This window comes from Stegostoma tigrinum, chromosome 6 (assembly GCF_030684315.1).
Source record: "Stegostoma tigrinum isolate sSteTig4 chromosome 6, sSteTig4.hap1, whole genome shotgun sequence".
Lineage (NCBI taxonomy): Eukaryota > Metazoa > Chordata > Chondrichthyes > Orectolobiformes > Stegostomatidae > Stegostoma > Stegostoma tigrinum.
The window spans coordinates 77,914,358-77,932,935 of NC_081359.1; the positions used below are offsets into that span (position 1 = coordinate 77,914,358).

At 40.3% G+C, this 18,578-nt stretch overlaps 1 protein-coding gene across 2 annotated transcripts in view; it reads right to left on the bottom strand.

The window, feature by feature from the left end:
- Positions 1–3,148: 3,148 nt before the first annotated feature.
- The window catches only part of usp12a (ubiquitin specific peptidase 12a), a 58,112-nt gene continuing 42,682 nt past the window's right edge, over positions 3,149–18,578 (bottom strand). Inside the window, exons 7-10 of one of the 2 annotated variants that reach the window (XM_048533333.2) lie at positions 18,130–18,327; positions 13,151–13,229; positions 8,370–8,411; positions 5,912–5,996 (exon numbers count right to left, since the gene is read on the bottom strand). In XM_048533333.2, coding sequence (XP_048389290.1) covers positions 8,400–8,411; positions 13,151–13,229; positions 18,130–18,327 — 289 coding nt within the window. In that variant the 3' untranslated portion in view covers positions 5,912–5,996; positions 8,370–8,399. Of the gene's footprint in view, positions 5,997–8,369; positions 8,412–13,150; positions 13,230–18,129; positions 18,328–18,578 lie in introns of both variants that reach the window. The other variant, XM_048533332.1, reaches the window with a different exon arrangement.

Below are 18,578 nucleotides of genomic sequence, written 5' to 3' on the forward strand. Positions count from 1 at the left end.
TATTTCTGTCTGTCTGTATGAGTTTGTTTTTGTTTCTTTAGTAACTTCAAATGTATATTTAGATTTGCAAGCAGTAAACAACTCCAAGCTGAGAGCTGGTGCAATCCATTTTTTTAAAATTCAGAAATTTTATGTAGAAACTCTTCCTTTGATAGCAGCTTCCAAACTCATTAGAAGGATAAGACCAGCAGCTACATGGGAATGCTATTCCTTGCAAGTTCCACTCTAAGCCACTGACTATCCTGATTTGGAAATATATTGCCGTTCCTTGAATGTCACTGAGTCAAAATAGTGGAATTCCATGTATATAGGTTGCAGAAGTCCAAGAAATGACAATTAGGGATGAGCAATAAATGCTCTCCAGCCAGCATAAACCACATTCCCTGAATAAGAAAAACAATTTTCACTCTGAAATGCATGGAGTGAAGCAGTTCTCAATTAGCATGCACATATATGATCCTGAAATTCAAAACAGATAGTAAATAATGCATAGAGAAATACAGAACAGTGGAGGACATTACAAACACATTGATGGAGGAATGGGAGTCAGACAGAAAAATACCAAACCATTGCATAACTTCTATTGTTTCCAATTTTGCGCTGCTGATGAAGACTAGTTTTCTTCCTACTGTGTACTATTGTACATTACTCACACTACTCCTACGGCATTGCTCACAAGTTAATGGATATGCAGTTCTGAAACTACACATATATTTATTGTAGAGAATATCACTGATTTAGTGATCAAATCGATCAACATCAAATTTAAACAAAATGTGTTTTGGGATTCTTACTGGAACTTGGGAATTTAATTCTCCATCATACTAAACTCTACAAGAATAGCTTTTCATTTTGCTTGCTAAATGTGCATATGATATTTTTTAATCCCTTACTAGCACTAAAGATCAGAATATATACTGATACAGTGTTTCAGTCAAAGTTTGATATTCAATATTTAGTAATATGGAGAAGTGGAGTTCAGCTGCACAAGAGGCAGTCCTACACTTCTAGTAGTGCTGGGATGCCCTTGGGCTTTTTTTAAAAATACTGGTTAGGATGCTGTGTTTGTGTGTTGGTTGGGGGAGTGGGTGGTGTAAGCAGGGAGTAAGAAAAATCTTTGGTCTGTGGGGGAGAAACACAAAGAACTGCAAGGCTTCACATACCACTTTTACCAAGCATGGTTTAACATAAGTTCTAATTTCAAAACTAAGACACAAACTATATACATTTAATTTTTGTCTACACATCCCCTCTCATGTCCTGCATGTGTATAAATTTGACATTTAAGATGACTTGTTCATTAATTACATCCTCTCTCAACAGGGGCAATGCAGTGCCGTTACTGGTTAAATGATGTAATTATAACAGGGTATTATAAATAAGGACAGACTGTATAGCCTTAAAATGATCACATATCTGGTCCAATTACTATGCAGTCTAAAACCAAATTTTAGAAAGACCACATTTGCCAAACAATACACAAGATCAATATGTAACATATTAATAGCCTTGGCGTTTTCTCATTCTGAATTCTAATTTTCACATTTATACTGCCAATAAGTATTACATTCTCAATCAATCAACCCCTCACCTCCATGTCCTACAGGGCATGCTGCAACCCTACCACTGGCAGAAGGGTATAATTACAGCACAAATTTGGATTAATATTTCCACCAGAATCATAGAATCCCTACAGTGCGGATACAGGCCATTCAGCTCATCAAGTCTGCACCAACCTTCCGAAGAACATCACACCCAGACAGTCTCCATAACCCCATATTTGCCATGGCTAGTTTACCTAGCCTTCACATCCCTAGGTACCACAGACAATTTAGCATGATCAAACCACCTAACCTGCGCATCTTTGGACTGTGGGAGGGAACACCTGACAGAAACCCACACAGACACAAGGAGAACATGAAAACTCCAGACAGTCATGTGAGCTGGAATCGAACCCAGTTCCCTGGTACTGTGAGGCAATGCTAACAACTGTGCCACCGAGTAACCTGTAAAACAGGAAACTGCCTATTTTGCCAAATCTGTACATGTAAAATGAGGATTTGAGGTTGAAGCAGTCATAATAATAATGTCACTGGAGTAGAATCCAGAACCTTGGGCTAAGGTTTGGCAACATAGGTTCAAATTCCACCATGCCAGATGATTAAATTTGAAATTAATTAAAATCTGGAATAAATGTTGGACTAACGGCAAACACACAGCCAATGTTGATTGTCATTAAAAAGAAAATCTGGTTCACTAATGTGCTTTAGGGAAGGAAATTTGTCATTCATTCCTGGCCTGGACTACATATGACTCCAGACACACAACAACTGCCCTCTAGTAATTAGGCTGGGCAACAAATGCTGGTCTAGTTAGTGAGCCTCACCAAATGAAATGAGTCTTTTAAAACCTAATTGGTAAAACGGTGTAATTACAGGACAAGTTCAGATTAATCCTTCCATTTTGAATGCACTGGGAATTACAATGGGAGTGGATAAAATATGACTTTAAAATTGCAACTGAATTATATGCTCTGGCTTAATTAGCTTCTGTCCTTTAATCCTCGTACCTACAGGCTATACTTGCCCTCCACTCCCATGTACAATAACAGAGGAGATTAACTAGTTCACAATAACATGTATTAGAACAGATAAAATGTGTGCAGAGATATATTACATTACACATTATGACTCATTGCAAGCGACATGAATGAGATCTGCTAGCAGTTGCTGAAGCAATACTAGATTTAAAAGCAATAAGTAACGTATATTGCTGACACTGAATAAAATTCCAGCGTGATTTTCCCTCTGAATGTAAAATCACAGAAATCTTTGAAATATGTGTCTTAGTCTAACACCAAGTCATTTGACAACCATACTAAAATGTAAAAATAAGGTTATAGTATTGAGCAGGTCTGAAACAGGGATGAAACAAGCACAACTTACAAAATATCTGCTTGTCAAAATGTAATGCAATTAGTGTTTAAAATATTTACTTCAAGAACATTCTGCATAAAAAAATCATAGAAAGTTAAACATGAAATTCATGAACTCATTAGGCCTGTAAATTATACTTCTTTTATTTCTGTAAGACAAAACATTATTTAGCAACAGGCTGTCTCAAGTAACCCCTTAAATACACCTAAAAATCAGTATCAAAAGTGCAATTTATAATTTAGAGTAATTTTCAATATATATATACACATACATACAATATGATGCTATCAAAGAACATACTTTTTTCTGTAGAAATTTCTAACCCAATATACAAAATATTCAGCTGCTGTGTTCCAAAGAACCTCTTGACAAAGACATAAATCAGATCCATTATTTAATTATTTACTGGTTACTTCCTCACCCCTCCCACAATCACAGATTTGTGATGGCTAAAATGCAATTTTATACCACTTAAAATGTCCAAAGTTATCAAACTATGCACAATTTTTGCTGCACAATAGCCAAACCAATTCTTAATGTTCATTAATAACCATACCCAGTAACTATTTTATTTTACAAATCCCAAGCATAACACAGGAACATTGCATAATGCTACAATATTCTAACAATACCTCAATTGACCATTGATTTTAAATCATGATTTGAGCACTTTTTAAACTATATATATAGCAACTGTTAAGCTGATAACCTGCTAATTATGAAAATGGGGAGGTGGAAGAAGAAGGCAAAAAAATTGAACTGAACATACATGGCTTCTCTATTCTTGAATCCCAAAGTAAGTTGCAATGTCAGAAATACACGTGAATTGATGAAAGCAATACAGGGAAACCCAACAGGTTTCAATTTAAAAAAAAACTATTTAAAAATATTTTGGGCATGTCTACCTACTTAGAAGCAATAGTCTGAACTGCTTTCCCCAAGAACTTTCACCCTCTTCCTAACAACATGACAATGCTCTTTAAAAAAAATCTAAATGTGAATGCTAAGGATTAAATGGGATCAAATGTTAAGACCACAGCATTTCCTGAGCCAACAAGTCAAAAGCATTATTGTAAAAGCTACAGAATGTTCTCAGATGAATTAAAGTTCAGTTTAGCAGCAGAAAGACATTCTTCACAGGATTTCAAAGTTTTGATATTAAGTACTGTACAAGAGAAAGGTGGTAAAATTCTCCACCTGGTTTATTCAGAACAGTGATTCTGGTCTTAAATTCTACTTTAAAGTTTAGGCAGGCCACTTTACAATTGATCTTGCCAGTCTACTATGTCCTTCACCAGCAGGCATAATTGCTCAGATTCTATTGAATGTGAACTGTAATCAGTCTACCTCCTATTTACATATTGACGCTGTTTTAAACCAGGACTAATCATTCAGACTGTCAAACCATATATCAAAGGCATGAACTGGTGTGCACTTCAAGGAGGAAAGCAAGGATTCATAAAATTATATCAGTGTGATTCAAATTCATGATCAGATTTTAAACTAATATGGGATGAGAGGATTTTTTTTTACATAAAACTACAAATTTATGGCTACCATATGAACTGTGTACTTTCATTCCCATACACAGATATGCAAAACAAATCTGAACACACATTTGGTTTCTAATTAGGGGTTCAAGATAATACATTCATCTTTGACAGAGAGCTCATCTAAGTGCATGGGGAAACAGACCATATTTTGCAGGCAATTAATCGTTTCACGTCAATGGCTATATTGAAGTGTATTGGATCAAGTTGCAAACAACCAATGCAGGAAAATTCCAAGATGCTCCAAAGAAAATAATTATACTGTACATAATAGTGACCAAAGATTCATAGAAATTGAAATGGTTTAAAGAAATGAATGAATCTTAAACATGGAATCAAAATATCTACATACTATTTACAACAGAAAATAATTAGTGCAGATTCCAATATGGCAGACAGTTAAGTATTTCACTTTAGTGATACATTTAAAATATGCTCTATTTACTTCATGATATTCTATCGGCATCGAGTCAAAAAATTGGAATTACTGTTATAACATTGCAATTTTACACTTTCTCTAGTATAACAAAAATACTTTACAAAATGTATTTAATTATTTAACATTAGCAAATTGTATTTACAAGGCCTTAAACTCCACCTGCCTTTGCTCCTACCTTTAATATTTAAGTTGATGCATCTTGCACATTTGATAACTATCCAGCAATCAGTAATAGATGGTGTGTAAATGCAGTGCCAATGTGTGAACAGACAGGAAAACAAAAAAAAAGCTTGAACTTGACACAAATTGACACTATGTCTGCTGGAATATTATGCACTTATTTTTGGAATTTGAAAGTTGACACAAATTGCAAGGCTAGATGTCAGTCAAGTAAGTTTTTAAAGAGGTGTAGCCACCTTACATAATCCACAATGTAATTTTCAGCTTTGGTGGGAAATTTTGCTCAGATTTGTTAATGTCAACTCTCATGGTTTTTGGTCATTTAAAGAAAAAATCTAATCCCAGTAGATCCCAAACTTGAGAATGTAAAAATTACACAAAATAAAAAGTCAACAGGATGTTGCTAGGGAGAGATCAATCCGATTGAACATCAGCTCACTTTGGTTTCATGCATATGCATGTAGCATTCATCATTTTCTCACATGTCAATTTGAGCTCTAGAACTGAATTTGTTGTGTAAGTTCAGTGCCACTTACACAGCATCCCTTGTGTATATCTGCTACAGCTTTATTTCAATGTGCTTTCACAATGAGTAAAACTGTTTTTGTTACATGGATAGTTCTGTTTTCCATTTAAATCAGTATTACCCTAGTGTGCCCCAAGCTTTGTAACAAGACTGAAAAGCCCTCCCATCCTCTCTCTTTTGCATGATCTCAGTGCCTTGTTTCTGCAAGGGTGAACATTGGGAAGTGAATGAGTTGGAACTGTTCTGCTGCACTCCACATTCATTTAATCTCTGGACTGGTAGAAAAGGATATAACCAGACTCCGAATTCTTTGAGATATCCGACGTCAATCCATAGAACTCTTCGATGGCTTGTGCATCTATTTTCTGTGCAATTGACAACACAAGTATTGTTAGCAATGGAGAAGTATAGCAATATAGAATATTGTTCAACCTAACAGTTACCTACTAAAACAAAAATGTAATGCAATTATGTTACCTAATGGTCTCTAGGGAGCTTTTGCCCAAATAGTAAACTGTACATTAGGTTAAATGATTAATCATTAAAAATACACCGTGGCAAATATAGTTGGAGATATATCTGACGATACACAGGATAATTACATGTCATCTAACATTAATTAGAGGAGCTAAAGATGGTATCAAATTACAAGAAAAATCATAAAATATAGAGAGACAGCTGACCAGCCTTTGGACAAGAGCCCATGGTATTGGTAGTAGCATGTTAATACGAGAGGGGATTGGCTAACTAAGAGAAGAGAGGTGGGTCAAAAGGGGGCATTTTCAGAATGGTAACCTGTAATTTCTAGAGTTCCACAGGAATCACAATGTCTTACCATATATTAATGACTTGAATGAAAAAGGGGAATGTGCTATCAAATATGCAGATGACAGAAAAATAGGTGGGAGTGTATGAAGTGAGGATGACTCAAAGAGGGTACTGAGAAATATAGACAAGCTAAGTAATTGGGCAAAAATCTGGCAGCTGAAATTATAACATGGGAAAATGTCAGGCTGAAGAATGGATGAACTGAATTTTGCTTTGGACGGCAGAATGCTGCAGCATTTAGGTATCTGGGAGTCCTCCTGCATGAATCGTAAAAAGCTAACATACAAATTCAGCAATCATATGGAAAGCAAACAGAACATTGGATTTTTTTTAAAAAAAGCAGAATGGAGTATGAAAATAGGGAAATCTTTCTGAAACTGCACAAAGCATTGATCAGAACTCACCAAGAATACTGTGAACAGTTTGGTTCCCTTTTCTAAGGGAAGATATACTGATGTCGTATTTAGTGCAGAGAAGGTTGATTTGGTTGATCTTGGATCTAGAGGGACTTTCTTTTCAGGAGAGTTCGAGTAGTTTGGGCCTTTAGTCATTGGAATTTAGAAGAATGACCTTTTTGCAACATATTAGATTCCTAAGGGGCTTGATGGGGTAGACGCCAAAAGGTTGTTTCACTTTGTGGGAGAGTCCAGAACCAGAAACCAAAATCCCAAAGTAAGGGGTCATCCATTTAAGACAGATAAAGAGGAATTTCTTTCTTCAGAGGATAATGATTCTGTGGAATTCTTTTACTGCAAAAGCTGTCAAGGCTGGAACATTAAGAATATTCATGGCTGAGATTTTTTTTTTAAAAAAGTATCAGTGAGGTGAGTATGGAGAAAAGGCAGGAAAATGTAGTTGAGGATTATCAGATCAGCCACAATCACACTGAAAAGAACAGTGGCCTCAACGGTCTACTTCTGCTCCTACATTTTATAGTCTTCATTAAGTGGAGAATATGGAGATGGCAGACGAATTGAACAGAAATTTTGCACCGCCCTTTACTCCAGAGGATGTAAGTAACATTCTCAAAGGAGCAGTAAATCAGGAACAGTAGGCAGGTAAGAATTCAGAAAATTTACAATCCCTACAGAAGGGGTACTACATAAATTGTCTTTATCTGCAGCTGACAAGGGTCTAGTTCCTGCCTGACTTCATTCTAGGATATTAAAAAGGAGCAGCTAACACAATAGTTGATACATTCATCTTATTCTTCCAAAAAAAAAACCTTTGATTAAGGAACCATCCTATTAGACTGGAAAACAACACAGGAACTCATTCATTCAAAAATTTCTCACCATTAAATAACATACCATTTTAATCATCCTTCTGAAATGCACAATTTCACATTTTACCACATTAGGTTTCATGTGTCAGACCTTTCCCCACTGATTTAAGCCACCTGTATCTTCCAGCAGGCTTTTTCTGTCGTCTCCTACTGCCTACCTATTGTGTCATTGTTAAATTTGGGAACCATAACTGCCATGCCTTCAAAGTTATTTATTACAAATTTATTACAGTACATTCAAAAGAGGGACAGATAAAACAAGAAACTACACACCAATTAGCTTAGCATTTGTCACAGGGAAAATCTGGTAATATATCTGGATGTGGAGGAGCCAGTGTTGGACTGGGGTGGACAAGGTTAGAAGTCAGATGACATGAGGTCATAGTCCAACAGGATTATTTGAAATCACAAGCTTTGGGGTGTTGCCCTTTTGTTAGGTGTTCTAGAACCTACTGTCATCTAACTTCTGAACAATACCTCAAAAGTTATAGCAGAATAGCTAGATAGGTCCAAGGTAAACAGAAGGAGTCAACATGGCTTTGCGAAAGGGAAATCATGTTTAAACAATCTCTTCGAAGAAGCAATTGCTGCCACAGCTAAAGGGAGCCAATGAAATGTATTGTACCTGCATCTCCAGGAGGCATTTGCTGAAGTGTCACATCAAAGGCTATTGCAGAAAATAGAAGCTCATTATGAAATGGTAGAACATTGGCATTGACAGAAGATTAACCAATTAACACAAAGTAAGGAGAAGGCATAATGGGTTGTTTTTAGGTTGACAAGATACAAAGAAGTGACGCACCAGAGGAATCATTGCTGGGTCCTCAACTACTTACAATTTGTAACAACTAACTTTGAAAAAGGGATGGTAGTTATGGTTGCCAAATTCAATGATGACACAACAGGTAGGCAATTACCCGGTGTAGAGGACAGGAGGCGGCTACAGGAAGATACAGGTGGGTTAAATCAGTGGACAAAGGTCTGAAAAAGACAGGTGTAATGGGGGAAAATATAAAATAGTGCCTTTCAGAAGGAGAAATACAAAAAAGTGTGTTATTTAATGGCGAGACAGAGCAAGTCCTGATGAATGAACTGCGGATGGTTAACACAGACACAGCAAGCAATTAGATAAACTAAAATATTATCAATTGCTGTGAGAAGGGTTGACTACAAAAGAAGGGAGACTATGCTTCAGTTATACAGGGCACAAATGAGACCATTTCTGGTGTAATGGAGATAATGGGAACTGCAGATGCTGGAGATTCCAAGATAATAAAATGTGAGGCTGGATGAACACAGCAGGCCAAGCAGCATCTCAGGAGCACAAAAGCTGACGTTTCGGGCCTAGACCCTTCATCAGAGAGGGGGATGGGGGGAGGGAACTGGAATAAATAGGGAGAGAGGGGGAGGCGGACCGAAGATGGAGAGTAAAGAAGATAGGTGGAGAGGGTGTAGGTGGGGAGGTAGGGAGGGGATAGGTCAGTCCAGGGAAGACGGACAGGTCAAGGAGGTGGGATGAGGTTGGTAGGTAGCTGGGGGTGCGGCTTGGGGTGGGAGGAAGGGATGGGTGAGAGGAAGAACCGGTTAGGGAGGCAGAGACAGGTTGGACTGGTTTTGGGATGCAGTGGGTGGGGGGGAAGAGCTGGGCTGGTTGTGTGGTGCAGTGGGGGGAGGGGATGAACTGGGCTGGTTTAGGGATGCAGTGGGGGAAGGGGAGATTTTGAAACTGGTGAAGTCCACATTGATACCATATGGCTGCAGGGTTCCCAGGCGGAATATGAGTTTCTGTTCCTGCAACCTTCGGGTGGCATCATTGTGGCAGTGCAGGAGGCCCATGATGGACATGTCATCAAGAGAATGGGAGGGGGAGTGGAAATGGTTCGCGACTGGGAGGTGCAGTTGTTTGTTGCGAACTGAGCGGAGGTGTTCTGCAAAGCGGTCCCCAAGCCTCCGCTTGGTTTCCCCAATGTAGAGAAAGCCGCACCGGGTACAGTGGATGCAGTATACCACATTGGCAGATGTGCAGGTGAACCTCTGCTTAATGTGGAATGTCATCTTGGGGCCTGGGATGGGGGTGAGGGAGGAGGTGTGGGGACAAGTGTAGCATTTCCTGCGGTTGCAGGGGAAGGTGCCGGGTGTGGTGGGGTTGGAGGGCAGTGTGGAGCGAACAAGGGAGTCACGGAGAGAGTGGTCTCTCCGGAAAGCAGACAGGGGTGGGGATGGAAAAATGTCTTGGGTGGTGGGGTCGGATTGTAAATGGCGGAAGTGTCGGAGGATAATGCGTTGTATCCGGAGGTTGGTGGGGTGGTGTGTGAGAACGAGGGGGATCCTCTTGGGGCGGTTGTGGCGGGGGCGGGGTGTGAGGGATGTGTCGCGGGAAATGCGGGAGACGCGGTCAAGGGCGTTCTCAATCACCGTGGGGGGAAGTTGCGGTCCTTAAAGAACTTGGACATCTGGGATGTGCGGGAGTGGAATGTCTTATCGTGGGAGCAGATGCGGCGGAGGCGGAGGAATTGGGAATAGGGGATGGAATTTTTGCAGGAGGGTGGGTGGGAGGAGGTGTATTCTAGGTAGCTGTGGGAGTCGGTGGGCTTGAAATGGACATCAGTTACAAGCTGGTTGCCCGAGATGGAGACTGAGAGGTCCAGGAAGGTGAGGGATGTGCTGGAGATGGCCCAGGTGAACTGAAGGTTGGGGTGGAAGGTGTTGGTGAAGTGGATGAACTGTTCGAGCTCCTCTGGGGAGCAAGAGGCGGCGCCGATACAGTCATCAATGTACCGGAGGAAGAGGTGGGGTTTGGGGCCTGTGTAGGTGCGGAAGATGGACTGTTCCACGTAACCTACAAAGAGGCAGGCATAGCTGGGGCCCATGCGGGTGCCCATGGCCACCCCCTTAGTCTGTAGGAAGTGGGAGGAGTCAAAAGAGAAGTTGTTGAGTGTGAGGACGAGTTCCGCTAGGCGGATGAGAGTGTCGGTGGAGGGGGCCTGGTCGGGCCTGCGGGACAGGAAGAAGCGGAGGGCCTTGAGGCCATCTCCATGCAGAATGCAGGTGTACAGGGACTGGACGTCCATGGTGAATATGAGGTGTTGGGGGCCAGGGAATTGGAAGTCCTGGAGGAGGTGGAGGGCGTGGGTGGTGTCACGGACATAGGTGGGGAGTTCCTGGACCAAAGGGGAGAAAATGGAGTCCAGATAGGTGGAGATGAGTTCGGTGGGGCAGGAGCAGGCTGAGACGATGGGTCGACCAGGGCAGGCAGGTTTGTGGATTTTGGGAAGGAGATAGAAATGGGCCGTGCGGGGTTGGGGAACAATGAGGTTGGAGGCTGTGGGTGGGAGGTCCCCTGAGGTGATGAGGTCATGAATGGTGTTGGAAATGATGGTTTGGTGCTCGGGTGTGGGGTCATGATCGAGGAGGCGGTAGGAGGTGGTGTCGGAGAGTTGGCGTCTGGCCTCGGCGATGTAGAGGTCAGTACGCCATACTACCACTGCGCCACCCTTGTCTGCGGGTTTGATGGTGTGTTTTGTATGGTATTGGTCATCTTATTTAAGGAAGGACAAAAAGGTGTTGAAAGTGGTAAAGAGAAGGTTTACTAGACTAATAGCTGGAGATGGGCATGTTGTCTTTTATGGCAAGGATAGACAGACTAGGCTTGTATCTGCTGGAGATATGAAGAATAAGAGGCAACTAGACAGAAACACAAGGTCTGGGAGATGGGTTGTTCACAGGATCTACTTCCTACAGGAGAACCAAGAACTGCTTAAAAATAACAGGTCTCTTCCTTTAACTGGAAATGGCTCGATTATTTTTCTGAGGGTCAAAAGTCTTCAGATCTCTCCTGAGTAGGTGGAGAAAACAGAGTTCTTGAATAGTTTTAAGGCAGAGATGGGTAGACACTGCTAAAGCAAGGCAGTGAAAGGTTATTGGGGCAGCTTGGAATATGCACAAGATTAGAATCCCATCAACCATGATCTTATCAAATGGCAAAACATGCTCAAAGGGCCAGAAGCTTATTTTGCTCCCTGTGGGTTTATAAATAAAGAACCATCTGATTACATGTCTTGTTTGTTGTAAAATCCCTCACTACAGATGAATATTAACTCGCTGTGTCAAGTGGGGCAAATCTCTAAAGTCAATGAGGGTGACGTTGCCTTCAACAGTAATACAAGTGTGAAAGTAGATCAGCAGCTCATTTTACATTGACAGTACAGTGTGTAAAACAAATCACTCATTTGCCTTACTATCTGGGAGGAATTTGATACCCAAATGTTTCTCAACTGCATGTAAATTGAGCACAGCTTTTTGCTTTCCCATTTTTAGTTCAAGCAATGTTGAATAAACTCCTCTATGTTAGCAAATTAGCTGTTGTGTTCAGTGCTTTGAGCATTAATTTACCAAAGCTGTGCATCAGTGTCTATATGGTATAATAGCTACACTACAGCTATTTCTTTAGGGTTCCACAGAACTATTGGCAGAAGACTGGGAGAACCACGCAGGAAACATTGGTGTGGTTCCACTTTTTAAGAAGGATGTTAAAGATAAACCAGGGAATTATCTGTGAGCCTCAAATCAATGGCAGATAAGCTGTTAGAGAAAATGCTAAATGACAGAATTAATCTCCACTAGGAGAGGCAAGGCAAATTCAAGGAGAGTCAGCATGGCTCTGTCAGAAGTAGGCCACACCAAACAAATTTGTTTGGATTCTTCGAAAGTGACCAGATATATAGGAAGGATAGTGCAGTCAATGTACTTTATATGGATTTCAGCTAATTCTCTGACAAGGTCCCAAGTGAGAGGCTGATAAAGATGACAAAAGCACATGGGATTCAGGATTCAGAGTTAGCAAGCTGGACCCAAAATTGGCTTAATGCTAGGATTCTGTTTATTTGACCGGAGACCAGTGTCCGGCGACGTACGACAGAGATCAGTGCTGAGACTTTTTTAAAATTGAACTGGAACAGAAACTGTAAACTGGTCTGAGTTCAGAGAAGTTCCAAGTTAAGTATTTTAATTTAAATCTTACTGCCTTGAAACTCTGAAACCTGCCCTCCCCGACCCCTTTGTGAGGGTACATATGTCAGATTCTCTCTCTTCCCTTTCCTCAGGTTTCTGTGGATTGCATAATAGCTGGGAAAATGTTACCCATCTGTTATAGATCACTGTTGTTAAGGTCCCAGATAATGTTGGTTAACAATAGCTGTATGGGGTAATATGCTCACTAATATGGTAACAGAGTCTAACAAACCTCCATATTCCTCGATCAACATTTAAATATAATAATCTATGTATTTAAATATCTATAATATTTGACAATCTTATCAAGTAGTGTTAATACACTTAAGCGTAAAAGCTGCTTAAAATATTAGTTGCATTAAACTAAATTTTGTATTATATGTCAAATAAACATACCTCTACTATATCATCATCAAACAACAACCAAAAGTCATGGCTCTTCACTATTGCAATGTAGTGCCCTCGGTTAGGACCACTAAACAAAAGAAACAATTAGCATTAGCAGAAGAGCTTTATTCAAATGTTTCTGCAGTATCATTTAAATTTTATACCAATAAATTAAAAAGAATTGCAGTAGAATTTTAGCCATTGATGAGCATATCGCCTATCATTCTCTCCTCACAGCTCATGTTACATTTTGCAAGAAAGTCTGGCAGGAAGCCAGCATATAATGCTTAATCCACATTTTAAGAGGTATTGTTTGCTTTCAACGAAAAAATTGCTAAGAAGGATAGTTTTAATTCTCAAAAGGACCCTACTGACCATATATTATACTAGACAACATGCAGTGAACTTATTTGATTAGTTAGTAATAAAGGAAGGTTCTAATAAGTTTTGATTCAGTTCTCAGATAATGAAGAACTGAGTAAGCTACATTACAGCTAAATATTTTGTAAACTAGTATCAACATGTCCTAAAGCACAAGCTATTTTAAGCTGTTTCAAATGTTCTGGTGATATTCTCAACTTAGTTACGAATATAAGACTGTTATGGAGCTGGAAATGATTCCTCTAGATCTCTCTCAAGTCTGTAAGTATATTATCCATACTTTACTGTCCACTGTTTTTGAATCATCAAATGACTATCATGCAAATATTTCTCACCCATCATTACATTTCACAAGCATTAGTGGCATGGCGTGGGGCACTTTGTACAAGGATTCACCTACAGTAATGCCACAGAAAAATTTCACACACCCAACACTATGTTTCACTAAAATCCTAAGAACAATATATGTTTGAATATATACATTAGTATATAATAAAATAGGCTCATTACACTGATTCAAAAATGGTAATTAATTTCAATTTATAAGAATGCCCTTCAGAACGTTTCCTTTTTTTGTTAAAGGAGAAAGAAAACGACAAGTGATACAGATTCATTTAATTTTCTTTTGAATAAGCTTCACAAAAACAACTGTTGCAGGAATTCAGCAAGTCTTGTAGCATCTATAGACAGAAAAACAGAGCCAACGCTGAATCCTGTGAACCTTCATCAGATTGAAATCAGCTGAGAAATGGTGCTATTTATGCTGATGATGGGGTGGTGAGGGAAGGGGAGTCAAATAGATAAAGATGGTGCAGGAGAGTGGAAAAAAGTAGACAAAGGGATAGCAGCTGACAATCTGGGATAGAGATGAATGCTGAATAGGTGCTCATGGAAAGTGCAGATAGTTGAAAAATGCATTGGTTATGCTGGCTGTGTAACCCAGACAGAACAGAACTGGGGAGGGTTGGGTGAATAATGAACACGGATACAAATTGTTAAACTCAATGTTGAGCCCTGACGGCTGTTAGGTGAAAGCTTGTGTTGAACATCACTGAAGCAGGCCAGAGACAGCAACTGTCACTGGCAAAAGTAGCATGCAACTGGAAGCTAGGGGAGTTATTTTGACAAACAGTCAAGGTGATCTGTAAAGTGGTCACAAAGTCTGCATTTTGTTTCCTCAATGTAGAGGAAACCACTGAGTGATGAATACAGTAGATTAAATGGAGTGAAATGCAGGTAGAGTGCTGCTTCACCTGGCAAGTTTGTCTGAGGCCTTGAACAGCGAGGATAGAGGAAGAAAATGTGCAAGTGTTGTATTTGCTGCAAATATACGGGAAGATGCTGTGGGAATGAGAGATGGTGTTGGGAATGGAGGTGAAGTGGAATGTGTGTCTGGTGATAACCTCTCATTGGACCTGGCAAAAATGGCAGTTCATGATCCTTTGGATGTGGAGGCTGTTGGATGCAAAGTGAGGACAAAGGGAAGCCTCTTGCTGTTGTGGGATTGTACGGAAAGGTGAGGGAAGAAATGCAAGAAATTGGTTGGACATGGTTGCGGGCCCAGTCAACTGCAGTGGCAGGCAATCCTTGCTCGAGGACATGTCTAAAGCCCCCAGTGGAGAAGATAGCATCATCAGATTAGATGTGATGGAGAAACTGGGAGAATGGAATGAAGTCATTACAGGAAGCAGGGTGTGAGGTAACTGTGGGAATTGGTGGATTTGTAATGGTTATCAGTGGCCAGCCTATCTCCAGAAATGGAAACAAAATGTCAAGGAAGGGAAGGGAGAAGTCAGATGGACCAAATGAAGGTAAGAAAAGGCAAACATTTTGCAAATCTCCTTTATACTATTTCTAGAGCAATTATGTCCTTCCTGCACTGCGATGACCAGAACTCTATATAAAACTGCCGTTCTGGCCAGTTTCTCTCAGTTTCAGTATTACATTCCTGGTCTCACTCAACAAAGGAAAACACACTTTTTCACCACATCTACCTGTTTTGCCACTTCAGACCTGTGGACATGTCCTCAGAAATCTCTCTCTTCCTCTAGCCCTTTCAATACCCTCCCACTTAATGGGTAATCGCTTGCTTTGTTTGCCCTTCCAAAGGGCATATCTTGCACTTCTCTGGATTGAATTCTACATGACACTTTTCTGACCACTTAACCAAATCATTGACATCTTCCTGTAGCCATCCTCTTCATTATCAACTACCCAGCCAAATTTCGTATTGCTGGCAAATTCCCAGTCACAAAGAACAAAGAACAAAACAGCACAGGAACAGGCCCCTCAGCCCTCCAAGCCTGCGATGACACTTATTGCCCTTCCATGCTAAAACCATCTTCACTTACAGAATCTATACTCCTCTATTTCCTTCCAATGCATGTAGTCGTCCATGTAATGTTTCTTGAATGCTGCTACTGTGTCTGCTTCCACCACCACCTCTGACTGTGTGTTCCAGGCACTCACCACCCTTTTTGTGTGATAAACCTGCATCGCACATCTCTTTTAAAACATTCCCCCCGACACCTGGAACATGTGTACCCTAGTAACTGACCCCTCCATCCTGGGAAAAAGTCTCTTACTTTCCACTCAACCCACGCTATTCACCATCTTATAAACTTCTTTCACCTCTCAACCTCCTGCGTTCCAGTGAAATCAAACTCAGTCTATCTAAAAACTTATTTCATAGATTAAATCCCCCATACCAGGCAACATCCTGGTAAAAGAAAGTCAGAACTGCAGATGTTGGAGTCAGATAACACATTGCGGAGCTGGAGGAAAACAGTAGGCCAGGCAACATCAGGGAAGCAGCAAGGTTGATGTTTCGGGTCAGGACCCTTCTTCTTCTCCACACTGTACTATCTCAACATTCTGGTCATCCTGAGAGATTTGGAATGATGATTGTGAGGATGGTGTGGTATTTTCAAGGTGGCAATGTGTAACTAATGAAGTGTCACAGGGATCAGTTCTGGGGCCACAATTACTTACAACGTATATATGAATGACTTGGATAAGGAAAGTGAATGTGCTATAGCCAAGTTGTGGATAACACAAAAATAGCTGGTAAGGCCAGTAGTGAGGATGATGCAATGAGTCTGCAGAGGGATACAGGCAAAGTGGGCAGAAGTTTGGAGGAAAGTAGAAGTTATGCACTTTGGCATGAAGAATAGAAGAGCTGAATATTACTTACATGGAGAAAGCCTTCAGAAAACACCAGAAGAGGTGGTTTTGGTAGTCCTCGTGAATAACGAAGAGCTTGAATCCAAGTTCAGCCACAATAGTAAAGGCAAATGGTATGTTGGCCTTTGTTCAAAGGGAATGGAGTATAAAAATAAAGGGGTTTTACTCAAACTACACAAAACATTAGTCAGGCCACAGCTGGAATGCTGTGAATTGTTTTGGACCCCTTATCAGAAGAAAGGTAAACTGGCATTGGAGATAGTTCTGAGAAGGTTCACTAGGCTGAACTGGTTATTGGATCTTGAGGGGTTGAGTACGTCAGGTCCATATTCATTGAAATTGAGAAGAATGAGAGATGACCTTATTGAAACATGAGGTTCTTAGGAAGCTTGACACAGTAGATGCAGAAAGCTTGTGGGAAAGTCTAATACCAGAGGGAATAACTCGAGAATAAAAGATCACACATTTAATGCACCTAGCCTGTACATTCATGGACACTACAGAGAAATTTAGCATGGCCAATCCACCTAACGTGCACATCTCTGAACTGGGAGGAAACCGCGACACATGGTGGAAACCTGGAACATGAGAAAACATGCAAACTCCACATAATAGTTACCCCAGGCTGGAAATGAACCCAGGTCCCTGGCACTGTGAGGCAGCTGTGCTAGATACTGAGCCACTGTGCCAGCCATGTGACTGTCTATGTGGAGTTTGCACATTCTCCCTGTGTATGCATGGATTTTTGCCAGGTGCTTTGGTTTCCTCCAGAGGAAATCTTGTAAGTTCTGCCTAATTAACTGTTGTTCTTGAGCTCTACTTCATCTGACCATTCAACTTACTCTTGGTTTTCCATGTGCAACATATGACAAGAGTCTAACCCAGTGCATGCATCTCCTGTTCAGCCACAATTATTGACAAATATTATTTCAGAGATAAAAATATCCAGAGCTAAATTATATCCACAATGTGCTGCAATAAATAAAGCACATTAACATTTATCTTAATTCTCACTGTCAAGAGGTGACTAGATATAGCTTTTGGGGCAAATGGAATCAAAGGTTATGGAGAAAGCAGGATTAGGCTACTAAATTGGACAATCAGCCATGATCCTGAAGAACGGCAGAGGAAGCTCGAACAGTCAAGTGGCCTACTCCTGCTCATGTCTTCCAACTTTCTACGAAGAGCAACCATCATTAATCCTCAGATGATCTTCTTACATACTTGGTTTGTTCTTTATCTCTACTGCCTTGATGAAAACTAAGCAGAAATCACATATTTATGGAGCATTCAGTAAAATATTTTTACATAACAAATGTTAGGATTTGGAATGCACTTCGGAGTGTTTAAATGGAGGTGTTTAAATCACAGCCTTCAAAAGGAGAATTGGATTATTAAGTACAAGTAGAATGGTTACTGCTTACCTTCCGCAGTGTACCACCACAGCAACTAGGTCATACATTCTGTCTGGGTTGGTGGCATCTCCGGATGTGTTGAATAGGCGAAGTTCTAGTGGAAAAACTACTCTGTAGGATAGCTTTGTGTATCGATGCAACTGATCCATATATTTGAATCTCTTCAAGTGAAGAGCTAAAATCATCGGCAGTTTCTTTACTTTCATCCTGCAAAATTAAACCAAAACAACGTGACAGATGTTATAATACAGCTCCATTTTGATAATATAGTTTACAGCATTCAGATTAGTGCTAATCATTTGTCTATTTTATTTGTAGAACTACGTCTTCCACCTCTTGCTTATATGACAAAATTAATGCATTTAAATTTTTCCCAGGATCCCAACCTTCATCCTCTCCAAATCTTAACTCACTGAAGTGATGTCTGTTGGCTTAACATTGTGGTCAAGTGTGTATGT